This window comes from Acipenser ruthenus, chromosome 27 (genome assembly GCF_902713425.1).
Source record: "Acipenser ruthenus chromosome 27, fAciRut3.2 maternal haplotype, whole genome shotgun sequence".
In the NCBI taxonomy this organism is placed as follows: domain Eukaryota; kingdom Metazoa; phylum Chordata; class Actinopteri; order Acipenseriformes; family Acipenseridae; genus Acipenser; species Acipenser ruthenus.
In genome coordinates, this window is record NC_081215.1 from 26,613,015 (window position 1) to 26,638,759 (window position 25,745).

The 25,745-nt window shown below is 40.2% G+C and overlaps 1 protein-coding gene across 1 annotated transcript; it reads right to left on the reverse strand.

Moving 5' to 3' along the window:
• Positions 1–207: 207 nt before the first annotated feature.
• Positions 208–12,059, reverse strand: LOC117432389 (tryptophan 5-hydroxylase 1-like). Its single transcript, XM_034054261.3, has 11 exons — positions 11,861–12,059; positions 7,656–7,793; positions 6,819–7,002; positions 6,532–6,632; positions 6,224–6,291; positions 5,732–5,928; positions 4,605–4,740; positions 4,022–4,148; positions 3,540–3,635; positions 2,873–3,006; positions 208–2,428 (listed from the first exon to the last, which is right to left on the reverse strand). The coding sequence occupies exons 1-11, from the start codon at positions 11,948–11,950 to the stop codon at positions 2,254–2,256; spliced, it is 1,446 nt and encodes a 481-aa protein (XP_033910152.1). The 5' UTR covers positions 11,951–12,059; the 3' UTR covers positions 208–2,253.
• Positions 12,060–25,745: the final 13,686 nt, after the last annotated feature.

Sequence of the window (25,745 nt, forward strand, 5' to 3'; positions counted from 1 at the left end):
CATGACTAAGCACAGAGCAGCCACTTTTAATAAAAAGGTTATTTAATTGATCCTTTTGTTTTTTCCCATGTATTATGAAGTGCAGCCCATCAGGACCTGGTCTGCTTTCCATACCCTCTGCTGGATCTGTTATATGTGTTATACATTCATATCATCCTTTTTCAGCATGTTGACCATACCAACAAAAACAAACTGTGACCAATGAAAAACAGTTTCCAGCGTTTTCTTTATTTGTATTCAGTAGTCATCATGAAAGAGCAGAAAAAAAGCAGAACATTGTCAACCTATACTTGCTGAAGCTCTTATTTACATAGAAAAATCCAATAAATTACTCAGGATAAACTGAAACGAACCACGACTGTCATGTCACTTGTATATAGTAGAGGCCCCCTGTCTTTACCCACGTGGAAAGAAAATGCACTTTCAATATATTGTTTAAAAATATACCAAAAATATATTTAAATACAGTTTTTTTCATATATTTAAAATAGAGGTTCACCATATGTATTGTAAAGCTCCACATGCTTCATGTATAAAATAATATATTGTTTATTTTACTTTCCATATGGGATATGATACACTTCTAGAAGGAGCTGTGGTCACAGTTAACAGCCTAAAGCGAGTTACTGAGAAGCCTGCAATGAGCACAGCGCTATCGTATCTGACAACTGTTCGATTTTCTGTCACAAGACAGGCATGCTGCCTGGACCCTGGACTGTGGGTGTGCAAGGAATCATTTGTTGTAGCTAAAATCACTTCACCTTTAAGATGTCATTTCTGTGACTTTTGTCCCCAAAGTGAAGTTCCAATCTGTTTTCTAAAAGAAATGTGGGAGCTTCAAACTCTTACACAATATATTGTCAAATATTAGTTTTTTGGTATAGGAAAGGAGTATTCTATACACTACAGCTGACGCTGATGCATGTAACTCAGCACACACATTGCAATGGCTCACCTTCACCTATGTGTGCTGTGGAAAAATGTTTCCACAAACATGCTATATTTATCTTGTAGCTCATCTTTAATAAAGTGGATGAAGTTCTGTACAAGTACAGGACTGTACCCATGTGAAGGTGCAACATTGACATACACACATGAACGCACTCACGCACACACATGGAAAATAAATATATATATATATATATATATATATATATATATATATATATAATCTTTCAATGGCTTAAATAATGATTTATTATCTGAGACTAAACATTAGACAGCTCACTTACACACAGGGTTCCAAGGGGTGGCAGTGATTGACAGTCATGCACACCTACATTACTGAACCTGCAAACAGTAGATATTGGGTCTTCCCAATTCAAAAGGTGCAATATGCAAGCTGTTAGTTATCCTTGCTAAATCACTGCATTCTTGGGGAAACTATCGTCAATAATCATTGACCATAGATGATCATTACTGGCTAAGCGTATCCTTCACCTAATGATGTATAAAAGCTTTGCTTATTAAATATTGACAGGTGGTATTATCAAAGTGAGAGTGATCGTCAGTCACTGTTTGTCCACATCATTTATTTGGAGGCTCCCTTTCTAAAATCACTCTAATTGTAATGCACTGAAAGGGCCGGACTCAGCTATTTCACTTAGTGCTGAAAAGAATCAGAGAAGCCAGCTGGGAGCTTGCAACTCTAACACGCTGCTACAGTCGGTGCGGCCCAAAGGTAAGAAGCTTTTAGAGGGTTGAATATCTACACTCACACACACTCACACACGTATGTATATATACAGTTTATAAATCATATTATATATTATATATATGAGCTAATATACTGGCCTATATAATCTTTACGGATACGCAAAAAATAAATATTGGGGCTGAACCGCATCCCCTTTTTAAGGTGCCCATCAGTACCAGCTGTGTACGTTCTGAAGATTGAGGGAAGAGAAAAGAAGAGATTCTGATTACAGTGCCAGAGGGGGAGTCATGGAGAGAGCTGGGGAGAGCTCACTGTATACCACGCATTTGGTCCTTTCGCAGTTTGCCTGCACTTTAGAATGGCAATGTTATTTTTCACCATTGCTTTACCTTAAAGAACTGCCTATCACCATGCTTGTCACCAAGCTCTCAATGTGCTTTTACTAAGCCTTTGAAATTTTTTATGTTTTACCATGCCACAGTAAGCATCTAAAATGGCTATGGAGAAGGGGAGGCTGAAGGGGAGTGAAGGGAAACAGGAAAAGGGGCAGGGATGTTACAGAGAAGGAGGGAGGGGGGGAGGGAGGCGAGAGCGGGTCAGACCCCCAGCTGCTTGTTCATCCTGCTAAGGGCATCACTGATGATGTCCAGGTCGTGCCGCAGGTCCTTGACCACAGTGGTGATGCTCTTGGTGTCCTTCAGGATGTCCACGCTCTGTGTGTAGGGGTTGTAGCGCACACTGAATGGTCTCTTGATGGTCTTTGCAAACTCTCTGCATGCACAGAACAAAACACATTCACACATTGGGCATGGCTGAGTTACATGTTTGCTGTGGTGGTGTGAGCCTCTTGCTGTCATTGTTGTAAATGAGAATTTGTTCTCAATTGACTCATCTGAATAAATAAAGGTTTTGATTGACTGATTGATTTACACTGACAGATCCACACAAAGACCACGTATGATTAACAGATGAATGAATGGACTGAGAGGTGGATAAATAGATTTCTGTATACAAAACTAATCAGTTAATTTACTATACTTGTTATAAATAAATACAATCATGTCATTTGTAGCATGTATGTGGGTAGGAGCTTATGTAGAAGGAGCTCCCTTAGATGTCTATTCTGTATGATGGGGATGGGGAGTAGAGAATTGCTGTAGACCTGTTCATTATACTCAGAACTCCCCTTCAGCATAGATGCAAAGCCGCCCTCACCTCATTTTCTCCTTGGCTTCCTCAAAGCTTTCTGACACAAAGTAGACATCCTGGAAGGTGGTGATGATGCATTCCTGTTTGCAGGTGACCTTGGGGTCAAACAGCTTCACTTTGGACTTCCCGGAGAGAGCGTGCTGCACAGAAACAAGGGCAAAGGAATATTAATGACACCTCAGTGTGTGGGCTCATTGGACTCCCTAGTGAAGCATGTGAAAGGGCAGGAATGCCTTGGCTAGCAAAGTAAAAGTACTGAAATCGAAGGTATGCGCATGGGAACTACATGTCTAATTACTGTGATATTTGTTCCCTTAACAGTATTATTTTTGCGGCAGTCCGGATATCCCTCTCCGAGTTCGGTATGTGATTCCAAAGGAGAGGATAAAGTTATTTTAGTTCAGTCATTCACAGCACACTGAGCTGTATTTATAAGACCCGCTAATACTTCATCAATATGTTCCACTGAGCCTGCCTTTTAAATCTGTTCTTTGCTCCAGACAAATTGCACAGCGTTCTCTCCAAAAACAAGTATTTAAAAAAACAAGCTCTGCGAGGAGTCCTTCAAAAGAACCTTTTTGTAATATAGTTGCAAATTGGAATTACTAGGGGGTTACTAAGTAATAACATTGTTATAAACTGAGGAAGGTGTTTGCAACCCTGCTGTACTCACTTTGAGTTCACTGATTGAGGACAGCAGCCCGGCTCCATAGGCTCTGAGCTGCCCCTCCTGCTTGCACAGGCCGAACTCCACTGTGAAGAAGTAGCACTGAAGACAAAAAACACAGGGTCAGATATATAGAGACAGCATCACTGAAAACAACAAACACACACGGCATTGAAGAGTCACAACAAACACACACAGCATTGAAGAGTCAGAAATATAGAGGTAGCATCACTTAGTCTGAAAAGAACACATGTGACTTTTTAATAGAAGTAATTTTTTACCTGGCTCAAAAAAAACTTTGGGAGCCAGGTAATAAATTAGTTCTCATATAATTTGCTATATATTATTTTTCTTATTACAGAATAATAATAATAATAATAATAATAATAATAATAATAATAATAATAATAATAATAATAATAATAATAATAAGGGAAGCAGTGTGTTTGCAGTGTTTTGAAAGTCAATCCCGTGGGCCTCTAACTCACCGTTGCCAGTTTCTGCACAGCCTCGTCCGAGGCCCCCAGAGAAGCCAGTCCGATCTCCTGGGAGAACTGGGCAAAGCTCGGCTCAGCCAGCAAGGGAACGTGACCCAGCAGCTCGTGACAGGTGTCTCTGAAACAGCAAGACATCACTTCAGCACAGGCGCCTAAACAGGGACTTATCTAAACACTGACCATTCTGAATACCACTGCCGGTTATATCACAGTGTCACAAGGACATAAGAAACCGAGAGGAGCCATCAGTGCTCGTCCTGTACTTAGTAGCTGGCTGATCTCAAAACTTAGTCAAGTAAGGTCTTAAAAGATCCCTATGATTCAGCCTCAACAACATGGCTAGGTAACGCATGTCATACCAGAGGGCAGTAGCCTCCGCTTCTCTGCCTGTACTTGTTTTATGATGCATTGCTATTGCTTTGGTATGTCTGCAGTAGCGAGGAATGGACATACAATACAAGTCTGAGATCAACAACGTGCTGGATTATAATCGCCTCTCCCACTCTTGCAATCCGAAAAATGAAGGTATGCAACCCTCTTGAAGCTGTGTAGCAATGCAGAATGAAGCACTCACGGCTCGGGTGTGTAGAGGGGGTCGGAGCTGTGTCGCACGTACTGAGTGCAGTGGAAAACTCGGAACGCCAACCCTGCCAGGAAATCTCGAGGAGACAAGTACCCCGCCACGGGCCGGATAGTAAAACCAGTGCGCTCTGCAACACACAAAGCAATTACCCTTACACACTGCGACTGAGCTCATATTAATGGTGTTGTGTTCATTAATTACTACATTACTATAGTTAAATATTAAACAGGAGAAACCAAGGACCTTCTTTTATTTAAAAATGGTTTATTCAGGAAAGCCATATGAGCTACACTTAGCTCGTTTACAACAGCACCCTGATGAGAACAGCACCAGGTTACAGTTTTCAAGAAAAAAAAAGAAAATCTATAAACTCACATGACACATAGTATACATTAAATGTATGCAGTACATACACAAGGCTTTATCAAGTACTGAAGCATCAGTTTTTTTTTTAATCACAGTGTGAGGTCTCTGATCTAAGTGCAGCAGATAAACGGTCCCAGTCAGAGACAGCAGAAAAGCTAAATATTTTCTACCCACAACACTTTTTACAACAGGTGTTACAAAATATTTTGTGCCATAGACATTGCGCAAGCTATACTCACATGTGAACTCCTGAAACAGACTGTTTAAGTAAAGACGTAATGTGTTACATGCCCCTTTAAAAAGAATCTGGTTCAAATGATAGTTCTTTCTATTAGCAGGTGATAACAAATTTAGTCTAGAATACAAGGTACAATGATGTTCTAGGGGAGTTCTTCAGTGACTCCTTACTAGCATTCTTATAGATCATATCGCTGTAGTCTAGAATAGGGAATAAAAGTTGTTGAGCTAATTTAAACCGTGCTGTAAAATGTAAACAATGTCGCTGGCCAATACTCAAATTAAGAGATGTGTTTAGAGAGATCAATTAACATTCCAATCCAATTAACAAGGACAGGGAACAAACAGGAAGCTCCACTCCCACTCTGTCTGCGTAGGGAATCGGGGTGGTGTTGTGTTCTCGACAGTCAAAAGACAAAGAAATAGATAAACAGACGTCATACTGTCAGACAGAGAGGGAAACATGACTCGGGACACTTGAGGAATCGTGAGATGTCCTCTCAACAGCTCCTTACCCTTGAGGAAGCGCGAGACGTCCTCGAGCTGTGGGATGTTGTCCTCACGGAAGTCGCAGTGCTTGGTGAGCAGCGGCAGGTTCTTCAGGTACTCTCGGCAGGCGTGGTTGGGGTACAGCTTGTTGAGCTCCCGAAACACTGTGCTCCACGTCTGCACCTCCTCCTCTGTGAACTCAATCCGAGGAATGGGATCACCACTGGGCAAGCAGGTAGAGAGAGGAGGTTTAACCTCTGCGACCAATCTTTCTATTCAACATGGGCCGCACAATATTCACTGATTCAGTGTTTCTGAATGTCTGCATTGCATTATAGCTGCTTTTAAGATTCTAGTCGTTTCTGAGTTTGAAACATTGCTCGGTGTGTATATATCAAAATACTCATGCATATACAAATGCATATATATATATATATATATATATATATATATATATATATATATATATATATATATATATATATATATATATATATATGTTTTTAAAAAAAACTTACCATTTGTAGTTCATTGCCAGGTCTGCAAAATACTTTCTCCTTTTCCGGTAGACATTATCTTTAAAACCCTAAATATCAAAACCAATTATTAGAACAGCTGTCATTCACATTTACAACATTAGTAAAGGCCCTTAATTACTTAATTCAACCCTTCATTGAATCATTAACCAATTGAATTGGGAAAGGCTCAGGGCTGCCCAATTCAGTAATGAAAGGGACTGGACTGTAACATATTGAAAGAGCCACAACTGAGTTCCTCTCTAGGAGATACAGAACTTCACAGAGCCAGAGGAAGAAGATATACTTACAGGGTGATCTGCATCCAGATCAGATCCGTACATCAGCACTCGATTCGCAGATTTATCTAAATCAGAGATCCTCTTGGGAAACCACGGCACACTCTCCATATCTATATAAACAAATAAATGAACATCATCATCCTCTCTCAAAGATTTACTCTAAAAACATGTAGACTGAAGGCATTCAGCTCCATGGTGACTCTCTTCAGTGTGAGTTGAAGGTTCAGCCTCTCTAAGCTGGGGGATGCATGGTATGACTTTGTGTCACGGGAAGCAGCAGAGAAGGGGTCTCTCACCATCGTCAAGGAGGCAGGAGTTGTCCGGCAGGTTCATGGACACGATGTTGACGTGAGAGCACAGGAGCTGGATGATCTCGTTCAACTGCTCCCGGTTGCTGTCGCAGTCCACGAAAATCTCAAACTCTGAGCTCCGCCTTTTGGACTTACGGGACTCGATGTGCACCAGGTTTACGTGCTTCTCCTGAAGAAAGACAAAAAGCAGCAAACCTCTCAGAACAGGACTGAGTGGGATGGCCTAAAACCTAATCCAGAGACTACATTTGTTGACCTATGCTCACAGGTTATAATCACAATATAAAATAAAACCAAAATAAATGGCATTGCTAAGGCTCTGCTCCGTAGCTGTGAGGCATGGACGAGGAAATAAAGAAAGAAAAGAAAAGAAAAGGAAAGCACAGAAGAAAAGCTGCTTAAGTTTTGTTTTTGGATGAGAATAGAATCAGCTGATTGACAATTGATACCAAGGTTAACCTCAGGGTCACTGCTCTACATCCAGGTTAGGTCTGTAGTGGCTAAATATCTGTGACTAATGATAAAAGAGAGTGGGGACTTATCCTGTGATTTGGTGTACTGAAAAATGTAACTCTGATACAGGGGGTGAGATGAGAAGGTTGGAATATAAACCTCTATAAGTGTCATCAATCCATGCACGCCCTATGTGACCAGTTGACCTGTGTGATACGGCTGTTCCATCCACAGTGAATGTAGCTCTTTTAGAGAGCTCTGATCCACCTAATAAAGGTGTTAAAGTATCATAACCACTATTCATTCAGCCTAACATTTTGTAAACGCTGATGACCTTGGAATATCAAACACCATTCAAACATTGATTACCTGAAAGAGCTTTAAAGCCTTCACCAGTCCGCCAACCTCATTCTTCAGCGAGAAAACCACCACAGCCCTCCCCCGTTCCAAGGAGGTGATCTTATTCTCTTTATTCTCCTCGATTTTGCAGAAGTTGGACTTGTTGATCTGCACCAAAGGGGCACAAACAAAAACAAGACAATGAGTGCCTTGCGAACAAAGCAGCTCCAGTGGGTGAAACGAGGAACTGAGATGTTCTCGTTCAAGCAACCTTCTGTTCCAGCACAAGACTCTTTTTCAACCAGATCCTGCTGGGTTTCAATTGAACTATTGACGGCCCTGGCCTGAATTAAACCAAAGTTTGCTCCTACAACTGAAGAGGATGATGGACTTGCATTCAAACGTGGTGCTCATTGCATTGTTGATTCCACATGAGGTGAAACCTTCTCTTTCCTTCAAGTGCAGGGCGATTTTAAGATCCAGATGGCCATCTCACAAAGCATTTAAGTTTTAACTAGTTTTTTTAAACTAGTTCTTTAACATCAACATTGTGTTTTCATTTAAAAAAGAAAGTGGTGGCAACTTATGGTGATACATACTTTGTGAATTTGCCACAGAGCCTAGAAATGCACGTTCTATTCTATATAACCACACGCAGCTGAAAAATGTGAATACAAGATACTTATAACATTTTCGTTCTATTCTATTTATTATGGGTACGTTCAAATGGGCAGGCTGTTATGTCTAAATCATTTGCACAGGAGCAATAAACTGGTAAATTCAATTTTAAAAAGCGCCTACTTTAGGTAGTTGTTTTGTTTAAACAAACACAGACAGTTATTGCGGCAATATTCTGACATTTTAATTAGTAGCTTGCCAATAGAAGTAGGCTTGGCTGTGTAAATTAAGATTGCTGTGTTTGCGTGCACCGTGGTACGCTCTGTGTTTAATCGCGATATACAGCGCGTTAATAATGCATGTCGTTCGTGTTAGCCTTTCTGCTTTTCTCCGAAGGGGCTGAATAACTTTTTTAGACAATGCTGTTTATCCACGTAGCTGTCAACGGCTTGGCACCAACCGCTCGGAAATGAGTGCGAGGGATTTCCTGCAGGATCTAGAGCCTTGAACATGAACATTAATAAACCTTGAAGCGTAAACTTCCACCTCCCGAGTGAAAAGTAATCAAATGGGTTATTTGTTTAAAACGACACTTACTAGGTTGATAAAAACCAACAACACAAAAGCCAGAATGCTAAGATAAAGGGCATGTACTTTCATTCTAAGTTTTAGTAAAAAAAAAAAATGCTGATCCTGATTTGTGTACCTGAATCCACGTTTTGTCTTCTTTTACAACAGTAGTTGATGTCAACTCACCAATAGGGTTTGTGAAAACGGTACCAGGACAGGGGCGCAGGAAGTAGTGGTGCTGGGGGTGCGGAAGCATGGCTTCGCCTGGCTTCCATCATATACAAGAGTTACAGCTGTGTTTCAGTGCCATTGACCAGGAAAGTATAGCAACATGTTCCCCAAATGAAGCTAGTGTACAGATAACCCATGTAAGAGGAACACAGTAACGATACCAGGGTTTGAGTTCGCTGTTGGATTAGACGTGCAGGTAAACCAATTATTTTACTGAAATCTGCCATAGCCCAGGTCTGATTAATACACATTCATTAATTGATTAAATAATTATTAATGGAGAGGTATTATTATTATTATTATTATTATTATTATTATTATTATTATTATTATGATGATGATGATGATGATGATGATGATGATGATGATGATGATGATGATGTTGATGTTAATTAATTCATTTCGATTTAGGCTATTTGGTTAGAATTGCGGTTATATTCAAGGGATAGCATAGCTATATTGATATTTTCATTAATTGGTATTAAATTATACTAAACAAGGTGGAATTTAGGCAGACAATGTGACGACGACACAATGACCTGCGCGCTCCATTTCGAACGGTTTAATCTTATTGGAAGTTCCAGGTGGATCCTGGGTAAAGTCACCAATCCAAATCATTCTTAAATTAAACGAATTAAATAGACACAGTTCGTGCCGCAACAAATAAGCATTGTTAAGAGCTGGTTTCATAGACCCTATCTTAAGTTTTTAAATTATTGTTACAGTTGTTCTGGGCTGCGTGTTCGTTGAGAAGCTAAGAGCTAAAATGCGTTGCCACGTTGTATCCCGTTCATCTTATTATAATTGGATACATCTTTTATTAAAATAACATTATGAGTTCTAAGTGTAAATTATTATTAGTAGTAGTAGTTGTAGTAGTAGTAATAATAATAATAATAATAATAATAATAATAATAATAATAATAATAATAATAATAATAATAATAATAAAGTGAGTATCCTATTCAAAAAGTCTTAGGGATTTAAAAAAAAAAAAAAAAAAAAATGAATCCATTCAGCGGTCCGCTAACCAAAAACGAAATCTCCGGCAATGTATATTAAGCACATAGACTTGTGTCTCCGAGGCAGATCTCGCTATTGATGTCTTCTTTCAATTAGTTTGCCTTTAACGGGTAGCATTCTGCCTATTCAGTAAAGCCGTGGTTTTTGTAGACTAGCTTATCCCATTGTACGTGGTTCCGACCTCAGAGCACGACTGAAACGGAAACCCGGCGCGCTGTTTATCAAGCCACAACGGCCAGAACTCCCTTTTGCGTCGTACCAGTTTTTTATCACCTTATAAAAACTAAAATAACTGCGTGACAAAACAATGCATTACTGGAAGACCGTTCTGGCTTGCTAGAAGTCGTTGTGAACATCGGCATTGAGCGATGTAGCTGCCAGCTCTATTCCTGCCTACGGAAACCCGAGCTCACTAACAATTCCATATTTATACAGACACCCTCTATACTTATTATATATAATAATGGCTCAAAGGTCAGACGGAAGCACGTGGCTATAGAACCCTCAGTGGCATATCAATTGGATGTACACGGGTTGGAATGGGGTGCGCACAATTGCCTGCGTGTCCCTGTGTTTCCTTGCTTCGTGGCAAATGACAAAGAAATCCCAGCGCCTTGCTACCCACAGCATGCCACGGATTATTTCGTTTAATTAAGGCGAGGTTATGCTGAATGCGATCTCATTCCAAGCACAGGAATTATTAGCTGCTACTTATCGAAATCTGACACACACGAGATTAAGCACCTTATCCCCTGGCCGAACTGTAATTAATCATCCGAGTACAGTTACTGATTTGGGTTCAATCAGCTGGTTTCATGTAATGCTGTAGCCTATGCAATGATTTTTTGGTAACATGTTGCACTAACTGACTGCAGCGCCCGTCAGCTCTCCCTTTGTGTCACAGCGTGTAGTGCAGCGGTCTACATTAATCACTATCATATTACACGGACTTTCCTTCTCCTTTTCATCTCACAGACAGGGGACAGGATCCGTAACGGCAGTGCAACACACAACACTGCCCATTATTATTATTATTAGTAGTAGTAGTCGTAGTAGTAGTCGTAGTCGTCGTAGTAGTATTGTAACTCAATAGAATCTCTAATATTGGGCCGGTAATCACGACTTCAGAAGAGTCGGATCTCTGTATCTGACCTTCTTATTGTCGTGGCTAAGCAGTTTTATCACAGGATTGAGAGCACAAATTTACTTTACTGAGAAACCTAACAAACTTAATCAAACTCACAACAACCGCCTGGCAAACCCGGGAGTCTCTTCAAATTCAAAGACCTGCTTTTTATCGCTGTTATTGTTATTGAACTGTTTTTTTTTTAGTCTAATGTATTGGGGGGGGGAGGGGGGGGGGGGAATTAAACGTAGCTACGGTGTTAAAACGGTACATACTGAGTAAAACACACCTTTGATCATGTAGATGGACCCAGATAAATTAACTATTGCAAAGCGTTTTAAGAATTGCAATATGTTTTCAATACGACTACTTAAATGAAATAAATAATAATAATAATAATAATAATAATAATAATAATAATAATAATAATAATAATAATAATAATAATAATAATAATAATAATAATGAGCCCATCATACGCATTGTTTCCAGTGTTGGTTAATATTAATTGCACAGCTATAAGCGCTGTCACATTTTGTAGGAACGCGTAATTTTGTTAGATTTAGTTTTTTTTTTTTTTTTTTTTTTTTTTTTTTTAATAATAAACGCGATGGTGACCACAGAATAATAAAGAACACATGGGATTAAAGCAGGAAGCGCTATTTACCTCATTGCTGAGCTGCTTTTCTTCAAAGGCTGTGTTCATGGAGTCGAAAGATCTTCCTCTCCTTGGGCCATCAATCCTGTTGGAGTACATACCGCGGTGTGGTTTCAATGATTCGGGAGTGTGTGAAAGCAATCGTGTTAATAGTAACCAGTTGAGAAGCGGCTGGCTGTGGTTTGTAGTCTGCGCGCACTGCGTTTCGGTATTTATGGACAGGGACGCTTAGCACACAGAGCTATAATCCCCCCCAAAGCTAATGGAAAAGATGCAACACAGCCACGTCATGCCAGCATTAACAATGCACCCACATCAAAACAGACATAACACGAACAAGAAAAGACGTAACAGCACGGTGACAAAAATATACAAATGGTTGATTTTTGAACCATGTCTTTCGTTTATTAGACCCCCTTTTCCTCCTTAGTATAAACGACTGACGTTTTGGGATGCAGTGAAAAAGGTTGACACATTCGTGTGTGTTGTGAGAGCTTGTGTTCATCGGTGATTTTGTCAATTGTTCATTTTAAATAAATAGCCCGTATTGAGCGGTATAAATAATTGCCTAGACGCGTATGCGTTTCAGGTATCAGGAACGAGGTCTTATTGTTCTAAGGAGTGGGTATTTCTATAATGTTTTGATATCCATGCATTGTATGCCTTACACAGTTAATTGCACATTGGACATGTACCCTTTTAAATGTGCCTCGTTCAATCCCAGACCAGTGAGTAAACGTGTATATAGATTAATAAAAAATAAAAAACACAATGTTTTATCACCAAACACATATTTTATCACCATACAAGTATTTCCTATGAATATATATGGCTACGCTGCCACACCTATGGACACACGGCTCAACCCCTGGACAGAACTTTGAATACAGAACCTTTTAATTCCCCGTGGTAATGAACGTGGTTGTTTACCGCAATCCGGCCCAACTCTTCGCTGATAAAGACCCCATTCAACAGAATGACGGAGCAATCAATTGTCTATGGGAATTCGGCATTGCCTTGTTAAGGTGGTAGTAGAACCGCCAGATGGATCTATTTCAGCAACGTGTGGGTCAAGTGTTATGGAGCGAGCCTTAGGGCGCTATTCGTAAAGATGTCACGTTGTTTGAAATCAGTTTGGCTCTTCAGAAACATGTTTTCATGTATCAGTTCGCTGACAAGCATGTGAAAATGGAGTTGGGTGTTTTGAAAAAAAAAGGAATACACGTGTAACAATTGAAATGTAAGGGACGTAAACAGGTTCCCACCAAAAAGAGTAGAAGCATTTCGAATACATTATGTTTTGAATAACGCTTATACGCGTGGGTCTGGCTGAGACTTCAGACTCAATGTGCCGATAAAGAAATGAAATTGCAAGTCGTATGCATGTTTGAATTTCCACAAAGAAGATGCATCGAATAACTCATTAATACCGATAACTCAAAACATGTCAATTATTATTATTATTATTATTATTATTATTATTATTATTATTATTATTATTATTATTATTATTATTATTATTATTATTAATAATAATAAAGAATATAAGCTATACGATACCAGATATTACTACCATAGTACGAGTTATTTACAGTAGTTTTCATGTCTTTTGTAAATGATATATATATAATGTATGTTTTAGATTCTTCTTTTTCTTCATAATACTAATATATATATATATATATACTACTACTACTACTAATAATAATAATAATAATAATAATAATAATAATAATAATAATAATAATAATAATAAACGCTTTTATCCGTCTCAAAGAAGAAGTCGATTTGCCTAAGGTGACGCAAAGGAAATTAATATTTGAATGCACTTCTGCGGTGTGTTGCTGATGAGGAAGTAGTTCTGTTTGCTTCCCTGGCGGTAACCCTTAATTAAATATATAGCACCTCTATTCATTTTGACTCCGTGTTATCAGTTTACTAAGACGTGTATCAGCCCGGTTGTGCGTATATCTTTAACTGCTAATCACTGCTGCTTCCTTATGTACATCCTAGAGGAACTGCGTTTGCTGATATTTGGATACAGTTTGTCGACGGTGTAACAGTGTTAATATAACTCCGTATTTATAAGCACTGACACCATCATGTTTGCTCCTTCCATTATTAACTATTAGCGCTGTGGAATAAAGCACATGGAAGCTGAGGGAATGGGGGGGGGGGGGGGGGGGGGGGGTCTGTTTGAGGTAACATAATAAAGGGACTGTAAAACATATGAATTTTTCATTAACCTGTAACAAACACAGATGCCTTGTCCAAGGCAGTCAATGCCCAAGGGATTTATTACAGTAAATTAACATTTTGATTCAGATTCCAGATCTTAACTACATCAAACTGGATGGTTTTTTTTGTGTTAATGTACCAGTTTGTCAGTCGTCCTCTCTTCGACGGTAGCTATGTAAAAAAAAAAAAAAATACTACATACTGTGGAAATTACCTTAACGCTCCCTATATTTTTTATTGTGTTTAAGTTTGTTTTAACACAGATCCTATTTGTGCTTTTGTTTGGAGTTGTTTTTTTACACCAATATACAGTCAAACCTGCTCATGCGACCACCTTTATTTATTATTATTATTATTATTATTATTATTATTATTATTATTATTATTATTATTATTATTTATTTCTTAGCAGACGCTAAGTGACATCTTCAAATTCCTCCCAATGATATCTGTGCTTTTATTGAACTGTATTAAGAGACCACCTGTCTAACGAGACCAGCGACCACAATTCTCTTACCCAGCAACGGACTCAAACCTGTATTAAGCACCCTTACACGGGGCTATTGTCATAAGAAATAAATGGTATGTCCTAAATTCAAAGGAATAAGGTAACCATAGCTGTCTTTATCCGTAATCAATAAAACAACAGCGCTCTCTTGTAAACGAAAAGAGAAAACGTGGAGAAACAAAAGGATTAAAGTTATTAAACTTGTAAAGTCAGTAAGTGCCAGAAAAACTGCTGAACAATTCGGCACTAGAAAGACGCAGATACAGCATTGTGAAACAGAAAGAACTAGGGCTTGAAGTTTTAGGGTTTTATTTTTGTTCACGTGACCGTGTTTTGAGCCGATTCAATATCTTAATTAAACTGTTAATTACTAAACAAAGTCACTTCTTTTTACCTTGATGTCCTGATTGACTTGCTCATTCTGTTTCACCCTCTTCATTATTCGAACACAGGAGCAAGCAATAACATTAATCACTTTCCCCAGATGCTACTTTAACTTGCATTCCGTTCTCGCACTTGCCTGGGAACTATAGGCAGCTTCCATTAATTTAACAGAATGTTATCATAAGGATGTAGCGGCTTAAGACTTAAAGACAACCCGTTAAAAGGAAAATAAACACCGACAAATTCAAGCCATGCTGATAGGAGTATGAAAACAATGTGGTAATCAAAAAGATCTTTTGCTTATGCTGGCGTCGGTTTCAGGATGCAATGAATCAACACGTACCTGAAAGGCAGACACAGGCATTGAAATTTGCAAAGGATTTGAAACATTTTGTGTGACCTGAAACAGGCAAGCATTCATTACTCTAAATGCATTATTAAATGAATGTTATTAAATTACATACTTCCTTTTGTTCATATTACATCTGCTGGCATTTACAGTGTATGTAAGACATACATAATTACAGGAAAGCATTCAGAGACAAATAGAACATTCATAAGTTATGGGCCTCCTGTGTTAAGAGACCACTATTAGACAGTCCCTTGCGTTGTCTCTTAATATAGGTTAGACTTTACTAGTCTTCATTTTGAAGCTATGGTATTGGTATTCAATCAGTCGGAGTACTAATCGACTCCATGGCTGTTGTGTGGGCGTCAAACAAACATCTCTCTCTCTCTCTCCTCTCTCCTCTCTCTCTCTCTCTCTCTCTCTCTCATTCAACGTGATGAATAGAACTCCGGCATTAGAAAATAAGACAAAACATGACAAACAGGTTGTAGAAAGACAGCTCCGTTTTTGAAGCAGCTTTGTGTACGTTCTTAAATGCCAAGGCCAGTTCACAATGGGCTTGTCAATATCAGAGGTTCCATTCCAGCCTTTGAGAATTCCAGGAGCCGGGCGCTGTCCAGTACAATGGTCCTGAAACCTCTGCTTTTAAACACGTTCTGAGAACAGCGCATTCACAATACGACACAATGGGTAATATTCTCAAAGCTATTTACTCCAAAACGTCATTAGCACGATATTTCAATTACGTAATAACACACCCAATAAAGCAACAATTAAACAACGGAGGCACTTGATACCGGGGTTTGTGAACAGTCTTGAGTTTTTGTTTTCTTAATGGTTTAAAACCGTTTTATAAGGGATTACCCGAGACAGGGATATATTATTATTATTATTATTATTATTATTATTATTATTATTAATTTCTTAGCAGACGCCCTTATCCAGGGCGACTTACAATTGTTACAAGATATCACATTATTTCACATTATACAGATATCACATTATTTTTACATACAATTACCCATTTATACAGTTGGGTTTTTACTGGAGCAATCTAGGTAAAGTACCTTGCTCAAGGATACAACAGCAGTGTCCCCCACTGGGGATTGAACCCACAACCCTCCGGTCAAGAGTCCAGAGCCCTAACCACTACTCCACACTGCTGCCCCCGAAATCCCCACCCGAATCTTTTAATGAGAGAGGGCGAGTCTTTACGTGTGGTCGTATTAACGGCCCATTCGACAGAGACATGGCTATTAATATACAAGCACCGTGTTGGCGTATCTCACTGTAGCATTCTATGGTTTTATTAGTAATACAAGTAACAAGACAGTAATTTAATTTAACGCCCTCAGAGCCTTCTGCATACTTGCCTACTATATATAATAAGGAATGCATTGTGTAATACATTTTCACAAACACAGGCTGCATTTCAATCACCACTGCATAATGTTTTACCATTTGGTCTGTCTTATTGAAGTCTTTTCTTGTATAGGCCTTCGATTTGCATCTTGTCATGTTGTGTGATGACATAAGATTTACCATTAAAATCGTGCATTAAAAAAAATAATGTTACCTAACTACCATGATTACCCTACAAAGAGTAGGAAACAGCTTATTTATTTTTACATTGCAAAACTCCTATACTGTAAGACCACACTTGAAGATCTGCGGGTTAATTTGAATGCCATATTTGCTTCAGACATTTCAAACCACTTTTTCCTGATGTGGTCAAGCAGTCTGCTGCAATAAAGGGGAGGGGGATGGAATTTCCGCAGTGATTAAGCCAGACTGCAACTCACCCATAGGTAAAACAATAAGAACCTGATACTGAAGAAGGCATTGGCAGAAACGTTTCTTATACCCAAACATTGGCTCAGTGAAGTGCACTTAACTTCGTTTCTTATACCTCGTGTAGGTACTCTCTGTCAATCTTGTAGGGGAGACTCAGGTTATCCTCAGGCATGGCTTGGGAGGAAGTGCCATCAAGCAAGTATAAATACCCTGAAAATAGTTAGTCTCTTCCCAGACTGGGGTGGGCGATTCCTGGGCAAAGGTCAAGATCTCCCCCTGTCAAGACCGCGTGGACAACAAAAAAGCAATTGTTTTCCAGAAGCAAATCATCACACATCTATGAATCTGAAAGCATTCGGGGGGAATACTGTTGGGGAATAGCACAGTCAGATGTTCCAGTCTCTCAAAGAACAAAAGCCTGTAGCAACACCACCTTGGACTGTGATCCAGATAGACTTTTGAAGCTTAGTACTATAGGTTCATGGCCTGGGCATTACATTAGTGGGGAACATTAGTATATCACGTCTCCTGGTCCTCCATGCATGAAAAGGAGATGCACGGTATAATGCAATTTTATCTTCTTATTAAATTAGATTAGAAATTGAGAAACATTATGTTTTCTGATTGTATATCATTTTTCAAGGGACAGCATGCACCCTGTGTGCCCACCAGGCAGCCAAATCTCTAAAGCCTGCCAGTCAAACCTGTTGACTGTCTGCACACCAGAAGGTCATCATTTCAAATCTTCTCTGTTGAAAAACAGATTGGGATCTAATTGCATCTCAAGAGACGTGGCGATGGTCCAGTTCTCAATGGGGGGTGTTCTTGCTGATGAGGTGAGTGGCTGCCTCCTGCAGACCTCACCTCAATCCACTCCAATCGACTCAGACCAGTGCATTAGTTATTGTGTCCTGCACCTTGCGTGTGACAACAACAACACTTAAGGCTCTTACACAGATTAAGTGAGCAGTGCAGGCTTTCTTCATGTACTCTCTTAATTCATTGGTCCTGTTCTCTAACTTTTGTCTACTTAAAGGACTAACCTGGCATCTTAAAAAGCTGTGTTGCTTACAAGCTGTTAGCTTACTGAACTGGTGTAGTCAAATGCACAGAAGACAATCCCATGATTAAAAAATATCTATGACAGGCATTGGGTGTTTTTTTTTTCAACTGAGGGGGTGACAATAAAATTCTTATAAAATGACAGCTTGAAAACTTCACAACATGCATGCTGAAGGTTCTGCAATAAGTTAACATGGGATCTAATTGTTTCCCTGTACATGTTATTATTAATAATAATAATAATAATAATAATAATAATAATAAGTACGGGATGAAACTTGCCCAGCCAAAGTGCTCTTAAGAAAACAGCCTGATGCCATAAGAGAAATGGAAACACACTGGTAAAACGCAATGTGTGAGGGAAAGGCAGTTGTTTTTTTTAATTTAGTAGTTGCCAATTATTTTTTTTATTATTTTCTCCCAATTTAGAATATCCAATTATTATTTAAGCTTGGCTCACCACTACCACCCCTGCGCTGACTCGGGAGTGGTGAAGCGTGTGCCGTCAGCCGATGGCTTATTTTCACACTGCAGACTCACCATGCAGCCACCTCAGAGCTACAGCATAGGAGGACAATGCAGCTCTGGGCAGCTTACAGGCAAGTCCGCAGGCGCCTGGCCAGACTACCAGGGTCGCTGGTGCGCGGTGAGCCGAGGACACCCTAAGACATTATAGTAAAAGGAATAAGCATCTTTAATCCCTATACAGATGGGATTATCAGACCCTTGCTGTTCATTGATCTGATGGATGCAAAGTCCTCACGATGTACCTCAATGAATTGAATTCAGGCTGTCATGTCTCTCTACATCTGATTTAACTGTACTGACCCAGACATTTAATAAGCAGGGAAAGGGGCTAAATAATACATCCATCCATCCATTATCATTAACTGCTTACTCCTTTACAGGGGCCTAACCCAGCATACACAGGGCGCAAGGCGAGACTACACCCTGGATGGGACACCAGTCCATTGCAGGGCACCACACACACTCAAACAGAGGGCAATTTAGAGTGACCAATCAACCTGGACAGCATGTCTTTGGACTGTGGGAGGAAACCGGAGTACCTGGAGAAAACTCACGCGAACACAGGGAGAACATGCAAACTCCACACAGACAGTGCCCTAGGCTGGATTCGAACCCAGGACCCTGGCGCTGTGAGACAGCAGCGCTGACCACTACGCCACCGTGCCGCCCCCAAATACTACATGCAGAAGTTATTTATACAAGTTGTTTTGTGCATGTATAAAATCAGTCTTAAGAAGGTTCGGGGTACATTGTCAAAGCATTTACTATCGTCTTTAATTAACTCCCAAATCCTACCATTCAATGTTACAAAACTGCTAAACAAACCTGAGAGTGCTAGCAATAGCAGTTATAGTCATTACTAATATTTAAACCAGAGTACTGTGCAAACAGGTCTTCTCTGAGTTTGTATGACTTTAAACTGTTAATCCAATAAGAGCATGCTGAGATAATTACCTGTAAATTGTGTTTTCATGACTTGAAAATTAACCGGAAAACCATTACAATGTACTTTGTGTGTAACCAGACTGCAACCACACTGGCTTGGAAATCGCCTTTGTGAGGATTGTTTGACCTAAAACAAAAAAGTATTAAACTTAAAAATGATTTGATTTCCTTTAATGGAGTTGTTTTGTGCTGGAAAAGTTTGTCCAGTCTCTGATTAAGGCTTTTAGTATGATCTATTTTTTCTAGCTCATGGAGTAGCCTTATAACATGAATCATAAGTGAATCAAAAGTCTGTTTGCCCAAATTTCTTCTGTTTCCCTTTTTTGGCAGGTTATTCAACAGGGATGTTGTTCCACTTGAGAGGACGGAAGAGCAGGATTTTCCAGAGCATGGTGTTTTGGTGAATCAGAATTCATCAGACCTCATCTGTAGACCTGATGAGGTTTGACAAGTAAACACAACATTCGAGGCAGGGTTTATCCAGGTCATTGTTGGACTACAGTCAGTAAAGCACAGAACAGCAGAGCAGAGAGACTCCCCAAATGAATCTGAATGTACAATGCTATTATAGGAATAACAGCAGGCCAATCAGTGTGATGTCACAAGTGGACTAACACCCTTGCTCCTTTTAACACTTGTTACAAGTTGTTTAGAGATTGGCTACTAAAGATTATAGACTTGTTTAGTAAAATGGTTTCCAGCAGTTTGACCCATGCTTGGGCTGCACTTGTTATCCCAAATCTAACCCAAGCCTAAACTCTAACTGTAACCCTTACCCTGGATCTAGCCCTAGCCTTAACCCCAGCTCTAATTCTAATCCTAAACCTAACTCTCAACCTAACCCTAACCCTAGCTCAAACCCCAACCCTAACCCTAACATAACATGTCCCAGTCTCACCTCACCCCATGGTTATTTGGTAAGGTAATATATTAAAGACCCACACTCAGGTGAGACATATTACTGGTGGGATAAGTTTTATCAGCTCAGATTGCATTCAGAGTCTGATTCCTCAGATTGCCAGGACCTGATGAAATCAAGTGAGTTGTCTGGCCAGCATTGAACATGAATAGAAGGTCACATATTGATATCTGTTTACCATTATCTTCTGGCAAGATTTAGATGTTTTTATTTATTTTCATGTAACATAAAATGTTGCAAGCAGGAAAGCTGCTTCATGCATCAAGGTTCACTTTGCACCATTGGGAGTGCATGACTATTAACCCTTCAGTGCTACTTCTACCATCTCTCAGCAAGCCCCTAAATTAGGTGTCCATACAAAAGCCAGTTCCTCTTTGTACTCTACTGTTTGCAGAATAATCCCAGGCCAATAGTGTTTGCTCTAGCTCTGTTTGACAAACTTATATTACCTCTTTTATGCCGGTGTACACAGTTATGTTTTTTAACGAAGGTCAGTTGCAATCTCCTGTTGATGAAGGATCTGTGTCACATGAAAGCCAATGTGTAGAAACTCATGCATTTAATCTGCCCCTGTAAAGCAGTGCACCAGGCAGCTGGTCGCTGCTTAGCCTCCCAGCTGGGCAGCCCAGGTTCATGGCAAGTAGACAGGAGGGCTGAAAAACAGCTTCAAACCCAAAACACTTGCTGCCATCTATGATGTTTCAAACTCTTCTGAGCGTAGATTTCTATCTGCACTGTCCTCCCCCATGCAAATTCACTTACTGAAAGATATCTGATGTTATTACTGAACTTTTAATTTGACACTTGGAACATTATCAAATCCTCCAGGAAACTCTCTTGAACTCTCTTTTTTTTAATGAACATTTAAACAGTAATTATTATCAGGAATTGCAGAAAACAAACAAACGAGAAAAATAGATGAAAATGCCAACTGTCCACGCAAATACACTCAACTTACTCTTAACTAGCACACGATATACAGTGAAGTACTGATGAATGCACATACATGCATTTTAAGCTCTTGTGAATATTCAATTAAGAATAGGATTAATAGCAAGTGTTTGTGTGTTAGTCTGCATGGGTTAAAGAAGAGGACCCTGTGTATTCAGAACAGCCTGAAGAACTCTCAGCTGGGTGCCCAAGAGCAGCTCCCTGCTCTCACTGCTCAATTAGCAGCCGTGCTTACCCATATCATTACAGCACAAAAGCACGGCCTCTTTTATGTTCCTTATTGGAAAAACAAATATGCTGTGGCTGCATCTACTCCTATATTTACGCATACAATTAATTGTCCATTGCCTACCAACACAACCCCTGTGATTCATGACTTCAAACAATCTTTCAAATGATCTAAACAACACTGATCAATGCTAATCCAGGCTTTGCTCATCTAGCTGTATTGTAAAACACAATAATAGTCTGTGATCTTGGTTTTGTGGTGTGTGCTATTATCCACTGAGGGCCAAAAAAAGTTAAAGACACCAAAACATTTTGTGTGTGTGTCCTTAGCTGGGTTTGAACCCAGGGCTCCAGGGGTAAAAGGTTATTGTACCAACCTCCAGTGTCACCAAGACCTCAATATTTAACAGACACGCTCTCACAATACACTTCTACTGATTACCAGACCAAGAATCTGTCTGCTTTCATGCAAACTTCAAAAACAGAATGTGTCGAAAAGGGAAAATTAATTATGCATATGGGGTTGTTCACCTAAAACAATGAAAGAAAAACAAGGCTGCCTTATTGAACCCTCCCCGCCTCCAGCACTGCCTTTGTTTGGGTTGCTAAGGTAGAAGACAGCCCTGTTCTTAACTATCTGGGTGACGGCTCAACGGACCGTGTCCATTTTCTCTATAGACCTTTGTTAGGCGAACTGATACAAAGGTGGCTGTTTTCCTAGATCAGGAAGAAAGAGCAGCAGTCACTGTATCCTTAATATCAGCAGCTCTAACCCTGCTACACCAAGCTGAGCAGGGGAAAAGGGGATCGCAGTCACAAACATTAACAGGGCCTTTTATTTGTCTGCTTGGATCATACAAACAGCATCATATACATTATCCTTCTTTTAACATCCCTTTAAAGTTTATTATTTTGACAATAATTCATGTCTTTTTTTTTTTTTAAGCCTTGGCTATAACCCCTATTCAATCTGCAGCTGTGATGTAGTTGTAGGTACTGATTTAACACATTTTCACTGGAGCCACGCTGCAGATCCATTGTTTGTCCTGGAACAAACAAAGCAGATCTTTACTTGGAAGCACTTTACTTGGAAGCACAAATTAGAATGGCGCATGTATAATGCAGCCCAGAATAAACCAACATTTAAAATAAGAAACAGCCAATGACGCACACTGAAGCATAAACTTCAGGGACTTCAGTTCTCCACAGAAATCCTTGCTGGCATTAAGGGAGCCTGCCGGTGCAGTGTGTAGTGCACACACTTAACACCTGTCAGATGTGATTGACTGATCTAGTTCTAGTTGCACTTGTAGAGTGGATACCCTCTCTGTGTCCCGTGTGTGTGTGTGATTGGGTTTCAGTGGCACTCGCATGTCATTTCCATGATTAGCTCTGTCCATCGGTTGCCCAGGCGCTTGGCAGGAGGCTCTATAAAGGGTTTTGCAGGAAGATCACGATTTTACTAGTAAATAGCAAAGGAAGGACCATTTCAAAATACTGTAATATTACCAACGATTTAAAATGTATTTTGCGCAACGACTAAGAAAGTTAGGTGTACAGCGTTTTCATCCACTAGCGCTTCATGCATGGGCTTTTGTCCAGTTCAACAAAACTAACAAAGAATCTGGCACAACTATCAAAGTTCCAGGACAATGCCAGGCAGGAGGTGTTCAGCTAAGGATTAATGTGCTCTCTCACTCGCAGAGCCCAGCCAGTGCCTTTATAGCTTACTTTTCATGAAAACTAAATGTTTTGTGAGCCCACCCCCCTTAAGAATAATTTTACTATGGAATTTGACAAGTGTTCCCCACACGCCACCTCATATTAACCTGGGGGTACACTTCTGGATTTTGAACCCGACAGAGGAAGATGTTGTTGCTGGAGGCTGGAGGCTGCTGGTTATTAAGGCCTGAGGGCACTTGGATTCTGAGTCTCTCTAATTGCTTGGCACTGACAGCGAAAGAAAAGGTCCCTTTTCCTGTTGTTCAGTGGAGCCTTTCAGCTGCTCTGTGTTTGTGCACACGTCAGGGGAGGACAGGGAGCTAGTTAACCACCCCTCCGTCAAGCCTGAGTAAACCCTGAACTGAGAGAGTTGGAGCTGATTGGATTAAGGGGAATGTTTATCCACAGCGCCAACAGCAAGCAACTTGCCTCGGAGTTGCTTTGGTGTTAACGATGAGAAGGAGGGTGTTTTAAGAAGCCTGGAGATCCACCCTGAATCGCACTGACCGTTGACGTTGCTGATGTCCCCACTATAAAACGTGCCTCACTGCAGCTAGAAGTGGGTTTAGAGAACTTCCTGTTTGAAAACAAATAACCTCTTAGAAAGTCTGGGACACTGGAGTCATCAAAAATAATACAGAACTGCGGATTTGTCCAAGAAATCCCAGTTTCGGAATCCACAGCAGCCCATTGCTCTTTTTCCCCCCAATCCACCACTGACTTAGTATACAAAGCAAATAAGATCACCCCCAAGTTTGTAATACAGACCGTTCTGCCTCTACGGGATAACATTGTCAGGTAGCTTAAGGGTTTCATTATGTAGACATGTTGTAAAATCTGCTAAGCAAGGTTGAGCTTGGTTAGTACTTGGATGGGAGACCACCTAGCAATACCAAGTGCTGTAGGCATTACGATTTTAAAACTACATTTAAAAAAAAGATTTGTTACACAAAATGGGCATCGTCGCATGGCAAGTACTTCAAATGAATTACTTTAAATAATCACGACTGATCAGCTGTCATGAGCAGGAACGTTACTCTAGTATTGGATATGAAGTGTTTCCAATACTCTGCGCCAGGACTACACACGGTTTCTGTCCATCATGACTCAGAGATAGAGAGCACCATTACACTGGAAAACAGACACCTTTTTCTAAATGCACCAGAAACGCATGCTAACAAATTACAATAAGTCAGATACTAGCGAGAAAAAATACTGAGACTTTGTAAACAAGCAGGTGTTAAAAGATCTGACATCACTAGGGTATTTGTGAATTATTTATTGTGAAATGGAAGGTGTCCGACTAAAAATATAACTGCTGGCACTGTTTCTGTAAATTGTAATATCTTCCTATTGACATTAGATAGTGGTGCTCCAGCTCAGGAAATGACCTACATGATTGGATTCCGACAAGTTAAACAATAGTGCTTCCTTCCTGAGCCCAGGGGCTGTGGGGGCGAGAGCGGCAGATGGTCTTCTTTGTGGGTATATGTAACAGAGCAGGGCAAAGTGTGTGTGTGTGTGTGTGTGTGTGTGTGAGTGTGTGCGAGTGTGTGTTTACCTTCTAAACCAAGTCATACCGTTCTTTAATTACCTCCAAAAAAGTTAAACCATGACACCCTTTTTTTTGTTGCTTCTTGATATCCGCTGGCTTCAGACATTCCTGCACATGCATGAGCGGATCCTGCTCCTTCTGCTGCGGCTCCCTGTTCACTTGACAGCACGGACTCTTACAGAGCAGGGATTGGGGATTCGAAGAATATGGGCTGTCAGGTCCTCTTAGCGCTTGCTCACTTTCCATTACCAGCCTGGGGGGCAGCGAGGAGCTGTCAAGACCCTGATTGACATGTGACACAGCAGATTTTTCTCTTCACAGTGCAATCTGTTGGTACAGCCAGCCTCCTCTCCCGTTTAGAGTGGATTTACTGTGTAAACATCATCCTCCCCCGGGGATGATGTTTACACAGCCGCCACTTCCACTTTCAGTGAAGCACCGAGCCGCCGTCACTGAAGCGAGTTTGACAGCTGAACCCCAAGAGCTCATTCACTCAGTGCTAAAGGTGATGGACCCCAGCTCTCCTCCTCTTCCCCTGGCAAAGAGGAGGACAAGTGAAGCCTTATGAATGGAAGAATAAACTGCAGATTCAATAAACTGCAGATTCGAAGCTCAACTCCATTGAGTTGACATCTCTCGTAGTCATGCATTACACCAGGGGAGCACAGCTACGGTCCTCAACGTCCAGAGCCCTCCTGAAGTTTATTCCCC

Bases quoted from the DNA above. Each gene is read 5' to 3' on its own strand.
- LOC117432389 (XM_034054261.3), bottom strand. From the start codon at position 11,950: ATGTACTCCAACAGGATTGATGGCCCAAGGAGAGGAAGATCTTTCGAC. The intron at 4,149-4,604 runs GTGAGTGCTTCA...TTGCTGTTTCAG, and splicing joins CCCCTCTACACACCCGAGCC to AGACACCTGTCACGAGCTGC. The intron at 3,636-4,021 runs GTGAGTTAGAGG...TTTTGTCTTCAG, and splicing joins CTGTGCAGAAACTGGCAACG to TGCTACTTCTTCACAGTGGA.